The sequence below is a fragment of the Dendropsophus ebraccatus genome, chromosome 15 (assembly GCF_027789765.1).
Source record: "Dendropsophus ebraccatus isolate aDenEbr1 chromosome 15, aDenEbr1.pat, whole genome shotgun sequence".
Lineage (NCBI taxonomy): Eukaryota > Metazoa > Chordata > Amphibia > Anura > Hylidae > Dendropsophus > Dendropsophus ebraccatus.
In genome coordinates, this window is record NC_091468.1 from 47,305,737 (window position 1) to 47,321,775 (window position 16,039).

Sequence of the window (16,039 nt, forward strand, 5' to 3'; positions counted from 1 at the left end):
CTATATAACTTTCTGAGACCAGTTTATTTGGAAGAAAATGATCTTCATGGAGTACCCCTTTAACCTCTTAAGGACGCATGACGTACCCGTACGTCATGCGTCCGTAAGAGGTGTTCAGAGCGCAGCGACCCCACTCTGAACCGCTGCGATCCCGGGTGCCGTGTGTAGCTCGGGACCGCAGCTATTAGCGGGCACGGTCCGATCGCCGTGCCCGCTAATAAGGTAATTGGATGCAGCTGTCAAAGTTGACAGCTGCATCCGATTACCTTCTGCAGCTCTTCCCTGGTGTCTAGTGGCGGAGATCGCCCCGACGATGCGACTTTTTGATCACTTTTTATTAAATTTTTTCTGGATTTGATGCGACCAAAAATGCGCAATTTTGGTCGCATCAAATCCAGAAAAAATTTAATAAAAAGTGATCAAAAAGTCGCATATGCGCAATCAAGGTACCGATAGAAAGATCACATCATGGCGCAAAAAATGACACCTCACACAGCCCCATAGACCAAAGGATAAAAGTGCTATAAGCATGGGAATGGAGCGATTTTAAGGAACGTATATTTGTTAACAATGGTTTGAATTTTTTACAATATAAGTTATACATGTTATATATCGTTGTAATCGTAACAACTTGAGGAACATGCATAACAATTCAGTTTTACCCCAGGGCGAATGGTGTAAAAACAAATACCCCCCAAATTTAAAAAAAATTGTTTTTTTTGTTCAATTTCACCACACATTAAATTTTTTTCTGGTTTTCCAGTGTACTTTATGCAAAAGATCACCCTGTCATTGCAAAGTACAATTAGTGATGCAAAAAATAAGGGCTCATGTGGGTTTCTAGGTGGAAAATGCAAGTGCTATGGCCTTTTAAGCACAAGGAGGAAAAAACGAAAACTCAAACGAAAATTGGCCCCGTCCTTAAGAGGTTAACACACACATGCATATTACTGCTCCATATGATATTGCTGGAGGATTTGTTTTACCTTTGTATGTGTGAATTCATATGAATGTAGTTTTCTGTTGAATTCCATCTGGTCACAGCCCATCTGTGCCATCTATAGTGTCCATCAGAAAAACACTTGCATCTTGTAAACAAGGTCTTATGGGGTAGCCATGTCCATGGGGGATGGGGATGTATGCGGTAGAGAGGGCAGGGCATATTTCATCCTCCAGTCCCCTTTGTTTCTGGCTGCAGTGCTCAGGATACAGATCAGGTCGTTCTCAGGCATCGGCTAATACAGCACAAATTGGCATGAAAAGAGGAGACGGCAGTGTGTCATATACTGAAACTTGTTCTTTTATTCTAATCTCTATTTTCTGACTGTAATTTTTGTATTTAATTTTTTTGTACATTGTTATGGGGGCTTCCATCTTGCCGAAGTTTTTTTTTTACAGCATTTAGTGGCATGGTTTACAACACGACTCATGGACATAGACGGCAATAGACAGAGTCTGGACTCTTGAGATGAATGTGAAGCATTACTCAGCATGCTCTGTGTCCTGTGAAGAGGTCATTCACAGAGAGCAGTTATTGTCCTTTACTGGTGTTGTCTGTGTCCTGGTGTCACCTGATGCTGAAAGGGTCCTTTATACTTAAAGATTTGTTGGCCTCAGGCAGCCATAAATGAGTGAAAATCAGTGCCCTTACACAGCACAACAAAGTGCCGACGTTGTCCTGGAGGAGCGATCTCCGTAACTGAAGCCGGCCGGGGACCTCTCCAAGATGGCGCCGTCCCCGGCTCGGCACTCGTTTGTTTTCGGCTGCAGCAGCCGAAAGCAAACGAGTGCCGATCTCATTGATCTTTGCTGTATAACTATACAGCAAAGATCTCAATGAGAGATCAAAGTGTATATACTAGAAGTCCCCCAGGGGGGGAATAACTCTAACCCCAGGGGGGGAATAACTCTAACCCCAGGGGGGGAATAACCCTAACCCCAGGGGGGCTTCTAGTATATGTGTAAAAAAAATAAATTAAGTGTTGTTATCAATAAAAAGCCCCCTCCCCTAATAAAAGTCAGAATCACCCCCCTTTTCCCAGGTTATAAATAAAAGTAAATAAAAAAATAAACATGTTTGGTATCGCCGCATGCGTAATCGACCAAAGGATAAAAGCGTTTTAATCCTGGGAAGGGAGCGATTTTAAGGGACATATATTTGTTAACAATGGTTTGAATTTTTTAAAAAGTTATACATGTTATATATATCGTTTTAATCATAACGACTTGAGGAACATATAAAACATGTCAGTTTTTCCATAGGACACACAGCGTAAAAACACAGTCCCCCCAAAGAAAAAGAATTGTGTTTTTTTTTTTTTTTCAATTTCACTGCGCATATAATTTTTTTCTGGTTTCGCAGCATATTTTATGCAAAAGTTCAGCCTGTCATTGCAAAGTACAATTAGTGACGCAAAAAATAAGGGCTCATGTGGGTCTGCTTATGGCCTTTTAAGCACAAGGAGGAAAAAATGAAAATGCAAAAACGAAAGTTAGCCTGGTCCTGAAGGGGTTAAAGTCCCTGTTGCAGTGATTACAGCCTCCAGTCTACTTCGGTTTCATACCACAAGGTTTGCAAACCTGAAATTGGGTATTTTCTGCCATATACAGATTCTGTGAAGCTTTTTCAGGTTGGATGAGGACTGTCAGTGCTCTCTCCAGAGATGTTGAATTGAAATAGCTGGCATAGTTCAGCAAAACTTTTTCTCCCCTTCAAATCAGCTGGTTCAGAAAGTGCCAGAGATTTGTAATTTACTTCTATTAAAAAAATCTCAAGTCTTCCAGTACTTTTCAGCTTCTGTATGTCCTGCAGGAAGTGATGTATTCTTTCCAGTCTTGCACAGTGCTCTCTGCTGCCACCTCTGTCCATGTCAGGAACTGTCCAGAACAGGAGCAAATCCTCATAGAAAACCTCTCCTGCTCTGCAGACTGTAATGGAAAAAGCATTTTGTCCCTGCTGTTAAGCAAGCTGAGAATACAATGTGTGCAAATAGCCTAAATGTGTTAATAATGTGTATATCTGTCCACATAGAGTATGGTATAAGCTCTCCGTTTATTTTGCCACAAACTGACAAGAGTATGTATTGTATATTATAATGTCTGGGGTGATCAGCAAGGTGATGTATAGTTGCAAACATATTGCCACATTGTAGGGGAAAAGCCTGAATAATATGCTAACTAGTTATAAGACTGTGGTGACCTATGCTGTAACTATGCCTAATGTGTCTGTGTATGGGCGTTCAGATGGTTATTCCCCCATCTAGTGGTGATAGTCAGTAGTGCAGGAAGCCAAAGCTGAGCTGCAGCAGTATCACTTGTATTGGGTGACACATTGCTGCAGATTGTGCGGCATATACAGTAGCAGGGAAGTGGACAAGGTTTACGCTACACCCTGCAGAGGCTGACACTTGGTGGGGATTTCAGATTTGCTGAAATTCTGCAGGTGTATTGTGGTAATACCAAAAGATATCATCAAACCATGTGCAAAAGAACAGTGGAGCAGTGGCCTGTAGACCCCCCCCTTTTTTAGGGGTACTCCAGCATAAATCTTTCTTTCAAATTAACTGGTGTCAGAAAGTTATATAGTTTTGTAATTTACTTCTATTTTAAAATCTCAAATCTCCCCATACTTATCAGCTGCTGTATGTCCTGCAGGGAATTTTGTTTAGTTTTCAGTCTGACACAGTGCTCTCTGCTGCCACCTCTGTCCAGAACAGGAACTGTCCAGAGCAGTAGCTAATTCCCATAGAAAACCTCTCCTGCTCTGGACAGTTCCTGTTTTGGACAGAGGTGGCAGCAGAGAGTACTGTGTCAGACTGAAAATAAAACATATTCCGGAGGACATACAGCAGCTGATAAGTATAGGGAGACTTGACATTTTTAAATAGAAGTAAATTACAAATCTATATAAATTTCTGAAACCAGTTGATTTGAAAGAAAAAGATTTTTCGCTGGACAACCCCTTAACTTTAGCTCGAGAATAAAACATTAGTAGGCTTTAATTATATGTGTAAGCGTCGATGAGTCCATAAGTTCCCAGGCATGCCATTTTTAAAGGGGTAATTCAGGGTTATAAAAACATGGCATCTTTCTTCCAGAAACAGCACAACTCTTGTCTTCAGTTTATATTGCAATTTCAGCCATAGCAACGTGCTCCTGACTAGTGTGAACGGTGTTCTAGGAGAGCTGACCAATAGTGTCCTTTTTTTCTGTGTTCCAGTTGGGGGAGTGGCTGCATCTGTTTGGTCGTGCACTCCACCTGTCTCACCCAGGTGGTGCAATTATTTTTGCAGGTATTAGACGGATCTTGCAAAAATACACTGTTTGCAAATAGTAACCAAGAGACTCATTTTGTGGGAGTTTTTTTTTAGCAGTTGGGGGGGCTGCTTTTAACTATTTTCATGTCTATGGTGGGTCTGTATCTTGCTGTTGCATTTTTCTGTGTTTTTGTGTGTTTGCAATTTCAGCCATAGCAACGTGCTCCCGCCTAGTGTGAACGGTGTTCTAGGAGAGCTGACCAAATTTGTCCTTTCCCCCCCCCCCCTGTGCTTCAGTTTATATGCAGGATGGCACCTCAGTTCTGTTGGAGTGAATGGAGTTGTAATACCACACATAACCTGAGGACAAGTGGGGTGCTGTTTTGGAGGAAAGCTAATTTTTTCTAATCCTGGATAATCTCTTTAAATTTGATCTGCATCATTTCAGTTAGCACATTCCTAATATAGGGTGGATATTCAGAGAAGACCTCACTGGATCTCTATGCCAGCAATGTTTTTAGTGGGTCATGTGCACTGGGGTCCAGTAAAGGATGCCAAAATGCCACTCTGCCTTGGTCATGTGATTTTGACACCTGTTTAGGAGAGCAAGCCAAATCTTTTCCAGATGTATTATCAGAACATATGTATGTTAACCCCTTCTCAACAGTGGCGTAACTACCAGGGTCACAGCGGTCGCCGCTGCCACCCGGCCCGCCACAAGAAAATGACTTTCCCTCAGTCCTCAGCAGTCCACTCCCTGTACCTTTTGCAGAATATCAGTCTGTCCCTGATGTTTTTTCTGGAGAGAAGTGGCTTCTTTGCTGCCCTCCTTGAGACCAGGCCTTGCTCCAAGAGTCTTTGCCTCACAGTGCGTGCAGATGCCCTCACACCTGCCTGCTGCCATTCCTGATCAAGCTCTGCACTGCTGGTAGCCCGATCCCTCAGCTGAAACACTTTTAAGAGATGGTCCTGGTGCTTGCTGGTGTTTCTTGGGCACCCTGGAGCCTTTTTGGCAACCATGGAACCTCTCTCCTTGAAGTTCTTGATGATGCAATAGATTGTTGACTGGGGTGCAATCTTTCTAGCTGCGATACTCTTCCCTGTTAGGCCATTTTTGTGCAATGATGACTGCACGTGTTTCTTTAGAGATAACCATGGTTAACAGAAGAGAAACAATGATGCCAAGCACCAGCCTCCTTTTAAAGTGTCCAGTGGTGTCATTCTTACCTAATCATGACAGATTAAACTCCAGCCCTGTTGAAATGTGTTTTGGGGGATAAAGTTGATTTTCTAGGCAAATATTGACTTTGTAAGTAATTGCTGTTAAGCTGATCACTCTTTATAACATTCTGGAGTATATGCAAATTGCCATTTTAAAATCTGAAGCAGTAGACTTTGTAAAAATTTATATTTGTATCTTTCTCAAAACTTTTGGCCATGACTGTATTATTGAGCACTGGCCGAGGCTGAAGCACTGGAGGCGCGCCCGCCAGCCCCCAGTGTGACGATCCCCTCTCCCCTCTGTGACACGGCTGCATTGATTCTAATGGAGCCATGTCTCAGAGGAAGGGGCTTTCGTCACACTTGGGGCCTCCAGTGCTTCCTGCTGGGCCGGGGCTTGGTAAAAGACCAGCGCTGTGTGTGGGAATCGGGTAGCAGTTAAAAAAAGGCTGCTGCTCAGCGCCAGTCTGGCCAGTCTATTCGTGTAAAAAACAAAAAAAGCAATGTACAAGTGGTACATTTGCTGTAAATTAAACTTTTGATGTGTCAAGGAGGGCAGCTCCATTATTAGCCTATGAGGCAGCTCTCTGCTTGTTCTCCTGATCGGTGGGGGTCTTACCCCTACTGATCAAAACTTTTGACATATCCTTGAGCTTGAGATTTTATAATAGAAGTCATTTACAATTCTGTATAAGTATCTGACACCAGATGACTTACATTTCTTTCCCCTCTGGAGTACTGCTAACTATTTTTCGATGGGTTATCCAGCGCTACAAAAACATGGCCACTTTTTCCCCTCTCCTGTCTCCAAACTCGGTTTTATTGAAGTAAATGGAGCTTAATTGCAAACCACACCTGAACTGGAGACGAGAGGGGGAAAAGTGGCCATGTTTTTGTTGCGCGGGATAACCCCTTAAAAGTAAGGGTACTATTACACAAAGTGATTTTTTTTTAATGATCTCAAACTACCGCTATGGCGAATGACCTGAAATCATTCACCCAATTACACAGAACGATGATCATAACTTATGATTGTTCTTGTCGTCGCTATCGCCTTTGTCGCTACTTTGAACAACGTCTTATTCCATGCAAACAATTTGCGAATGCTCAAAATAGGTCCAAATTCTATCAAACGACTAACGATTTCTTGTTGGTCGTTTAATCGTTGTCTGCTATTACACTAAACGATTATCCTTCAAATCCGAACGATCCAACGATTTTTCGAACAATAATCGTCCCGTGTAAAACGACCCTAATAGTGCGTTTACAAAGAGAGATTTATCTGACAGATTTTTAAAGCCAAAGCCAGGAATGGATCTGAAAAGAGGATAAATCCCAGTCTTTCCTTTATGTTTATAGTCTGTTCCTGGCTTTGGCTTCAAAGATCTGTCAGATAAATCTCTCTGTGTAAACGCACCATAAGTCTAGCTGTTACTCTGCTGATGTATACATGTGCAGGTTACGGTAACTAGGTAACTTTTTTCTTTCTTTTTTTCTCCTTTTCTTATATAAAAAGCAGGATGTAGAAGGGATAATTACTCCTTGTAGATTTTTGCTGATTTCCGTAGACTGCAGTCCAGGCAGAATCCAGATCTATTTAATCATTGACTACAAAGCAGCCGCTCTTTCCTAACCTCAGCTCTATGGACGGCACAAAGCTTTCTAGTTATGTAATTCCACTTAGTTTTATTACAGCTATTAGGACTCTGTTTATTTCAAGGTAATTAAACTGGGGTGACACTTTTTCCTCCTTTAATAAAAGTTAAAATCTAGTTCTTAAATTGCTGAATACATATTCTATAAATTACAATTTTTCTGCCCTCTCTGCACAAATGGCAATAAAAAAAAAACTCCTTCATTTTTAGGATAATAAAGATGCTTTCTCGGCTGTTGTGTTGCAGCCTGGACACTAGTGCTTCCTAGGCTGGCCATACATTAGACACATCACTTCTCAGCGACTTATCATTCGTGGATGGCTCGAGATGGTTTTCGCTTTAGAGAAAAACACTGTGGGGGAAATTCATCAAACATGGTATAAAGTAGAATTGTCTCAGTTGCCCCTAGCAACCAATCAGATTCCACCTCTCATTTTTCAAAGAATCTGTAAAAAATGAAAGGTGGAATCTGATTGGTTGCTAGGGGCAACTGAGCCGGTTGTACTTCACACCAGTTTGATAAATCTCCCCTTATGTGTCAAAATACTAGATATTTTAAGGGTATGTGCACACTACGGAATTTGTACGGACATTTCAAGCAGATTCTGCTGGGCTGCCTCCGCTTGAAGTTCCGCCCGTTCCATGGACTCAATGATATTTGCCAGTGAATTCCGCCATCTTCCCAAAGAACTGACATGTCAATTCTTTGGGCGGGTGGCGGAATTTGCGGGCAAATGTCATTAAGTCTATGGAACGGGCGGAACTGCAAGTGGAGGCCGCCCGGCAGAATCTGCTTGAAGTCTCTGCTTAAATTCCATAGTGTGCACACACAGCCAGTTTTTCTGGCATTTTTTAAATTTAAGGAACATAAAAGGATAAGTCCGGGCACATTTTTTTAATCCTTTTTTAACAAGTGCTGGGGAGGGGGAGGATAAAAGAAATAACATGTTTTACCTCCCCTGCTCCAGTGATGGTGGCCACATACTGCCGCTCCGGTCCCTGGTCGCTTCCTGGGCTGATATGGCCCTGGGTCGTGACGTGTCCCTGCTCAGACCAGGAAGCGGCCAGGGACCAGAGAGGCAGTATGTGGCCATGATGTCGGTGACCGTGGCCTTTCAAGAGACTGAAACGCCAATAATGAGCCTGGCAACCGTCTTCCGCCGTCGCCCCGTGCAACAGGAGCAGCGGCAGCAGACCGCTGTTGTCTCCTATGGGCTGCCTGGACGATCGCCTAGGCAGCCCCTAGCAGCTCCCTACGCCCCCCCCTCCTCCTAGCTCGCTGTCGCCGCGTGTAATAGTACTGCCGGCAGTGGACGGGGGAACGAGGAGCAAGTGAGCACTGACCTGCTCTCCACATCGACGTGTAATAGAGGCTTTTTTAGGCCTTCACTAATGTCACTGTATGTATCGAGCCATAATTCCTATCCATACAAATCTGTGGGTCCATTGACTACATACAGGGTTGTGCAAACTGCATATGGCTTCTTGCTTATCTGGATTGGCACGGAAATAATGACATTATATTCCTATGCTAAGTTCAGTTGTGAAAATGAAATCTTGTAGTTCTCACTTTTTGGATGTACTGTACTTTTTTTTTTTTACACTTTTTTGTGCTTTTGTAGCCCACAGGGAAACCCAGCAAGTCGTCTTTTCAGGATGTTACGCAAATAGGCCCCTTGGGACGCATGTGGGTGGTAGACAGTTATCGGGAATAGATGGTTGCCATTTAACAAAACCATTTGTTACGCATTTGTATACTTGTAAATGTCAGGTAATGTTTTAGGCATAAAATAAATTTTATGTGATGGGTATAAACTCCATTACATTTACAATTAAAGGAACTTTCCCATCACTATGAAATGCCATCGCTTTCTACCTCTATAACTCATGAGAATGAAGGGGCGCAGCACTAGCTTTACCCTAAACATTGAGTGCATCACAGCTCCTTTCACATACTGTGTTTCAATGAAAATAAGACCTATCGTCATTTTACAGGCCTGAAATATAAGCCCTACTCCAAAAATAAGCCCAGCTTATAGGTCAGCTGACCAGATCCCTGACACTAGGTGGCTGAGCATCAGCCAATCGGGGCCAGACTTGTTATGCCCCGCCCCCTCCTGCTCAACACATGCTGCAGGGGAGGCAGGAGTGATTGAAAGATGCGCAGAAGGGGACAGTGAATGGGGGGTGGGTGCTGTGATTAGAGGGTACGTGGGTCAACTACAGAGGGGGTCTGTGTAAAGTATGGATGTGTCTATGTGTATATATATATATATATATATATATATATATATATATAGTTACAGTCTTTTTTTTTCTATAATGTAAATCTTATTTTTCTTTGCATATGTATATATACATTACAAAAACTATTTTAAACCTATAGCTAGGTTCACACTGCGTTTTCAGCATCCGTTTACCGCATCCGTTTTTTGCAAAAAACGCATGAAAAACGGATTGCAAAAAACGGATTCATTTGTGTGCATCCGTTTTTCCATTGACTTCCATTATAAAAAAAAACGGATCCGTTTTTTTTGACGGACCAAAAAACGTTGCTGACCCTATTTTTCTGGACGTTAAAAAAAATGGATCCGCTAAACGGATGCTGAAAACGCAGTGTGAACCTAGCCTAAAAAAGGGAAAAATTATTAAAATGCTTACTGTAAAAAAAAAAGATGAAAAAAGCAGAAAGCAAAAAAGTAATGAGAATGTAACCTAATCTGTTGTGTGTGTGTGTGTGTGTGTTTTTTTTTTTTCTATATAGACAGATAGAAAATCAATGCCAACATGTTTCCCATCCATTTACCACCATTTCATTCACTAGAACAGGAAAAAACTCACAGAATGATTAAACTAGAAGTCAAATTGTGGGTAATTTGTAAATAATGAGTAATTTTGTATAAAATCTGCCTAGACCGGATGCTAAACACAAGTGGACGCCCCCTCTAACTGCACCTTGTATGCCTTTGTTTTCTAGGAAACCTTTAGCTGCACCAGTAAGACAGACAGAGGAATGGATCCCACAGACCCAGCACCCAGCCAGACATCTGACGGCAGCAGTGTTGTGGATCTACCCTGCACATATCATCTATCACAGAGTGTCTTCCTACAAGAGCCGCCTTCTGCATCATGGGAAGAAGAGTTCTGCTCCACTTTAACCTCTGCTTCCCCCCTGACCTCACTGAAAAATGCAGGTCAGCTAATCACTTGTTTCTATATATTTTTTTATTTAGGTATATATCACTAATACTATTATATATGTTAGTAATTGAAGTATGTAAAGCAGAATTATAATTATGATAGCAAGCAATGCTAAAATTGGCAGAGTCAAAAAAGTAGAAAATTCTAAGTTTCCCCTATCTGCTGGATTGGGGGTCAAGTAGGAGATCCGACCTCTGTAACATCCCCCCCCCCCGGGTCGGTCTCTGTATCAAGCCCCCGGATTTTTTTTTTTCTTTTAAATCTTTATTTATTGCCACCAAAACATTAAATGATGAACAGCAGAGGGCCCCCCCCAGAGCCCCAAAAAGGTTATAAAGGATTTCATGTATAAACGGCATGAAGCAATACAAAACAGTTTTCAAATACAGTAACAGTACATAGCTGATAAGGAGCATTAGGGTGGGTCCATCGACACGATTTAAACCTTTTCACCTCTTCAATGATAGTTAGAGTAAGAGAAAAAGTAAAGCAGAGAAGAGAAGAGAGCTAGACAAAACACAAAAAGGGAAGGAGAAGAGGGGGGGGGGGGGGAGGGATACGGAGGTAGTGTGTGCCCTCAGACGCCCCCACGAAGTGCATCAGTGTAGCCATCGACCAGATGGGTGAATCCGATAACTAGTCTACCAGAGAAACTAATCTAGAGATCTCAGTAGGTTTCTATACTCGGAAGATTCCTGAAACTGCATCCACGGTAACCAAGTGGAATGAAATAGCTTGTTTCTAGAGTGCAGCTCAGAGGTTAGGTCTTCCATGTGCATTAAATCATTTGTTTTTGCCACCCACAACGACAATGGTGGGGGGTGATCTTTGCTTCCAGCATAATGGAATGCTCGCCCTGGCAGCCATTACCAGAAAACTCAGAAGGGATCGCCTGTGTATTTCTTGGGGAATCTTGCAGTGATGAAGAAGGAATAGGGCCGGGCTTAGCTGTATAGTACCAGTAACTAACTTGGTCACCCTCTTCACCTCGGAACAGAAATCCTGCAATACCAAAACACATGTAAAAACGTCCCATCCTCAGTGCCACATCTCCAGCAGACTGGGTCAACCTATATATAGGGTCAGACTGGGTCAACCTAGGTATAATATTGTGTAGCTTGGAAGGTACTCCTTACCACCGAGTCAACAACTTGTACCCTGCTTCTTGGAACTTGGAAATTATGTATACCCCATGTGTCAGATAGAAGATTCGTTGTCGCTGAGTGTAAGACAATGTGAGTCCCAGGTCAGTCTCCCAATTCAAAAGAGGTGTGTGTACCTGCAAAGGAAGTGGGTGAGGGTGACAAAGTCAGATAATGTCGGAGCTGTGCAATTCGCCAATGACCTAGGGGGCAAGGGTCAGTCATAGCTCCCAATGTCACAGCAGACATCCAATTATTGTCACTTAGAAAGTTTCCTGCTCTGAATATTCCAGTTGCTATCCATTTACCCACGGCTTCCTAGGGCTATTCCTACACCGGTCTATAATGTGCTTGGGTTGCGTAGCCAGGTAATATTTTTAGCCCCCGGATTCTGTATTATGAATCGAGCTGAGGGTACAGCACATGACCTGCGGCTCTATTCATTCCTAAGGAGCGTCGAAGAGAGCCGAGAACACCGGAAAAGCGCTGGACTCTGCCCTTTCTGTCAGCTCAATAGAAATGAATAGAGCCACCGGTCATGTGCCGTACCTTCAGCTCTATTCATAATGCAGAACCCGGGCCCGATACTGAAAACAGCAGGGGCTACAGAGGTCTGACCCCCTGCGATCTCCTACTTTTTCCCGATCTTGTGGAAAGTAGAAAAGTTGATTTTCTTGAAATACCTCCTTAAAGGTGGACATACACCTTCAATAACTGACAAAGGATCGTTCATCAGTCAGTTCTCTCTCCTATCCGGCCCCTGTCTTCCCCGTACACAAGACCGCTTTTCACGGCTAAGTGATTCTTTGTTCACTATGGGGATGGGAGGGTTACGCCACAGTCCTAGAGCTCTGTCTGCAGCTTATCTCTCCCAGAAAAAAGGGGTTTGAGGGTTATTTCCCATCACGCCTGACCCCTATCTCAGGGATAGGAAACCTTGGCTCTTCAACCGTTGCTCCCATCATCCCTGGACAACTAAAGCTTTAGCTGTCCAGGCATGATGGGAGTTGTAGTTTTGCAACAGCTGGAAAGTCAAGCCAAGACTCCTTCAAGTTGATTTTTCCAGAATCAATACTTATCCATACAATAGATAATACGGGGGCAGGAGAACCCACTGCTGGAACCCCCCTATTAATCATAACAACAGGTGTCCCACGTTGCCTGTTTGGATAGCCCTGCGGTTGACCAAGCACGATACTGCACCAATCAAAGTCTATGGGACTGGCAGAGATAGCTGAGTATAGGGCTTGACTATCTCCATTTGGCTGATAAATGATACATCCCCTTTAATAGCAATACATTATGACATACTTTTTCATACATTTCCCTACTGTTTGTGTGTATCATGCTGCTAAGCAGAGGGTTCTCCGTGATGACTGAGTAATACAGCAAACCTGCACAGCAAGACACGGATTGATCTCGCAAGATTTGTTTTTCCCAGGTGCAGCGCAATGTGCCTGGATGACGATTACGCTCACGTGCACAAAGTAGCTTTGCCATATGCACATTTTCCACTCCGATTTATTTTTGAGCATATTTTATTTGTTCCCGTACAGCTGGGAGATTTCTATTGAATGACTTAGCATTACGCTGTAAATTTAGCAGCAGTGTCTATCGTCTGAAATGACTGCACATGAAAGTAAAACTGTGATTATCAATTTAGACTCTTACCAAGCGCCAACATTAAATATACATTGCCGTAATGTGGCGGGACTGAAGGAAGGAAGTCCCTGAGCAATACGCGGACTTGTAAGGAATCAGAGGAAATGACAATAAAGATAAATTCCCAGATACAAAAAGTACAAGTACATCCAGCTCCATGATAAAGTCTGCAGACTGCGGCTATATCTAAAAGGATTATCTTCATTATGAAGCTGGAAGTCACTGGAGGGATTGATGCGCTCTTTATTCATTAAAGTGAGTACATTTGGATTGAGGATAATGCTGATATAGCATCTAAGTGCCTGAGGTTTGGTTATTTCATTACATTTCCAAATGGTGGAGATATTAATATCAATCAGAATTCTTTAAAATGGCTCGGGTTAGTTTCCCTTACGACCATACTTTATGGCCCAAATCTAGTAAGCTAGGGCTTCTGCACTTTTGAGTCCACGATCAAACATATATACGCTTTGATGATGACCACTAGCTGACCATGTTCAGAAGGCACCATCATAGTGGTATTTCTACCTTTGACATTGGTGGCATAGGGTATACTATCAATGCCTAGGAGGAGAACAGTAATCCCATTACCCCATGTTGGTCAGGTGAGTTGGCTAGTGATTGTTGAACCAAAGTAAAGAGGGGCAGGGATTCTGATAGGTACTACTCCCATCTATCAAGCATTCTTTGTAACACGTCAAAATGTTTTAATTGGTTGGAGTCTTGGTGCTCAGATCTAGTATAAGGGGGGAAGAAGAGCGTGGTCTATGTATTACTACTTATCTAGTTACTTCATATATATGACCTTGCCTAGCCATGCCTGCTTTCTTTCTCTAAATTATTTATATAAAGAAAGTAGAAGATAGGGATGGAATGCATTCAGATACCATGGATATTTGTAGTTATACTGTAGATGGAGGTGGCGGCGGTGAGTGGGGCAGTCGCAGGAACGTTTGCTGCTGGGCATAAAACTGAGGATCAAAGAAGAAGAAGGTATATTGTAGGCAATGGAATGTCCTGAAATGTAAGTGCCCTATTTATAGTACAACATGATAGTTCTTTATGCATATATTATGGTATGTGATTTTAAAATAGCACGCACTTACAAAGAGCTTCGGTATAATCGTAACCCTGAGGTCCTCACATTTTTCTCCGGTTCCTCTAATGAACGTTTCGCCATGCAATGTTGTATTTCTGATTTTTATGTTCTTTAAGCCCAGATACATTTTGCGGTGAATATCATTTGAGATGGAGAAAGTTGTCTTCAGGTATGTTCCGCTCCTTAGCACAGTGTGTGGGAGAACCAAGTTAATGAATCTACTTTTATTATGCTCCAGTGGGCAGGTGAATGAGGTTATGTCTTGGAAGATACTTGTGTTCTTTTCTCCAAGTACAAATACCATGAACAATGTTAAGAATAAGATGAGCTGAGCGTTGAAAAAAGTGAAGTAATGAAAAAAACTAAACTTCCATTATATGTATTCTCGCTGTATAGCAGTCATATATTGACTTTTCCTTTATTAAAGTGAATGAATGCGATAATATGAAACGAACGCTCTAAAGTTTTGGCCTTATGATAGAACTTCAGCTTATGTTTGGTTTTTCCAGCATCAATGAAAATTCCTATTAAAGGGATTATTCAGGATTTACAAAAATAAACTAACAAAAACAGCTCAAGCTTTTGTCCTCAATGGAACGGAGCTGTAAACTGTAAACCAAGGATGAGAATGGTGCTGTTTCTGGAAGAAAACATATTTTGTTTCTTTATAATCCTGGATTACCCGTTCAAGACAATTTTCCGGGCCGATAATCGCCCATGCTCGATGTCAGCTGATCGTTGTCTTTCAACATATTGGGAAACCAACTATGCAGATAGCTACGATCTGCTGCTATCGCCCCTTGTAACAAGAGCGGTGGCAGCAGAATGCCGCTATCTTCTATGGGCTGCCTGGACAATGTAGTGATCGCCCTGGCAGCCCTCTGCAGCTTCCCGTGGCCCCCTGCTCCTACCCGCTCACTGTCAGCACCAGCAGGGAGCAGGGAATGAGGAGCAAGCGAGAGCTGACCTGACAGATTGATGCTTGCTTGCTTCTGTGAATCAGCCCTTGTAATAGGGGCTTAAAGAGGTACTCCAATCTGGTGTCACTTTTTTTTTGTACGGCCAGGGAGGGGGTGGACATAGAAGGTGCCAGTCTCTTACCTCCCCGGTTCCAGATCCTGGACCTGGCGCTGGAACCGACCGGCAGCCTCTGTATCCACCCCCTTCCCTGGCTGTACAATAAAAATGACCCCAGCCCTGAGTACCCCTTTAAGTCCCAAGAGCCATAACTTTTTCATTTTGTGTGTCATTGTAGCCATATGAGGACTATGAGGAATGAGGTATGTTTTTTTGTGTAACTATTTGATGTATATTATATGGAAAATTGTTGTAAAAATAAATAATAATTCTACCTTTATTGGGTTTAGTTTTTATGGTGTTCACCATGCATTATAAATAAACTGTTAGCTTTATTCCCATCAGTATCAGTGCTGCCGTGCAGGGAAGCCGAGAGCATCACACAGCCACGGCCCAAGCAGGTGATGTATGCTCGGGGCTGCGATCGGGCGTGTGGCGGGGCCGGGGGGGGGGGCAATTGGGCGTGCGGGGATGCGGGCATGCGGGGGGGTGGGGGGGGCGGTACGGCAATCGGGCGTGCGCGGTGGGGGGGGAGCGGCGATCGGGCGTGCGGGGGTTTAAGGGGGCCGGGGCTGTAAGCTACTGTGCGTTTGTTTGAACCTTACCTCTGCTTGCAGACATACTTCTGTACAGATTCATCTGATGTGATTAGTTTCTACATTTCACATTATTATACAGCAGAATATTGAGCCGGCATGAAATCTCCATACTTTCAGCTTCATTTTC

General features: G+C 42.9%; 1 protein-coding gene across 3 annotated transcripts in view; it reads left to right on the top strand.

The window, feature by feature from the left end:
* Window positions 1-16,039, top strand: part of SHLD1 (shieldin complex subunit 1) — a 107,930-nt gene that overhangs the window by 44,907 nt on the left and 46,984 nt on the right. For all 3 annotated transcript variants that reach the window (XM_069955113.1, XM_069955114.1, XM_069955112.1), the window contains one exon: window positions 10,110-10,326. In XM_069955113.1, coding sequence (XP_069811214.1) covers window positions 10,146-10,326 — 181 coding nt within the window. In that variant the 5' untranslated portion in view covers window positions 10,110-10,145. The remainder of the gene's footprint in view (window positions 1-10,109; window positions 10,327-16,039) is intronic.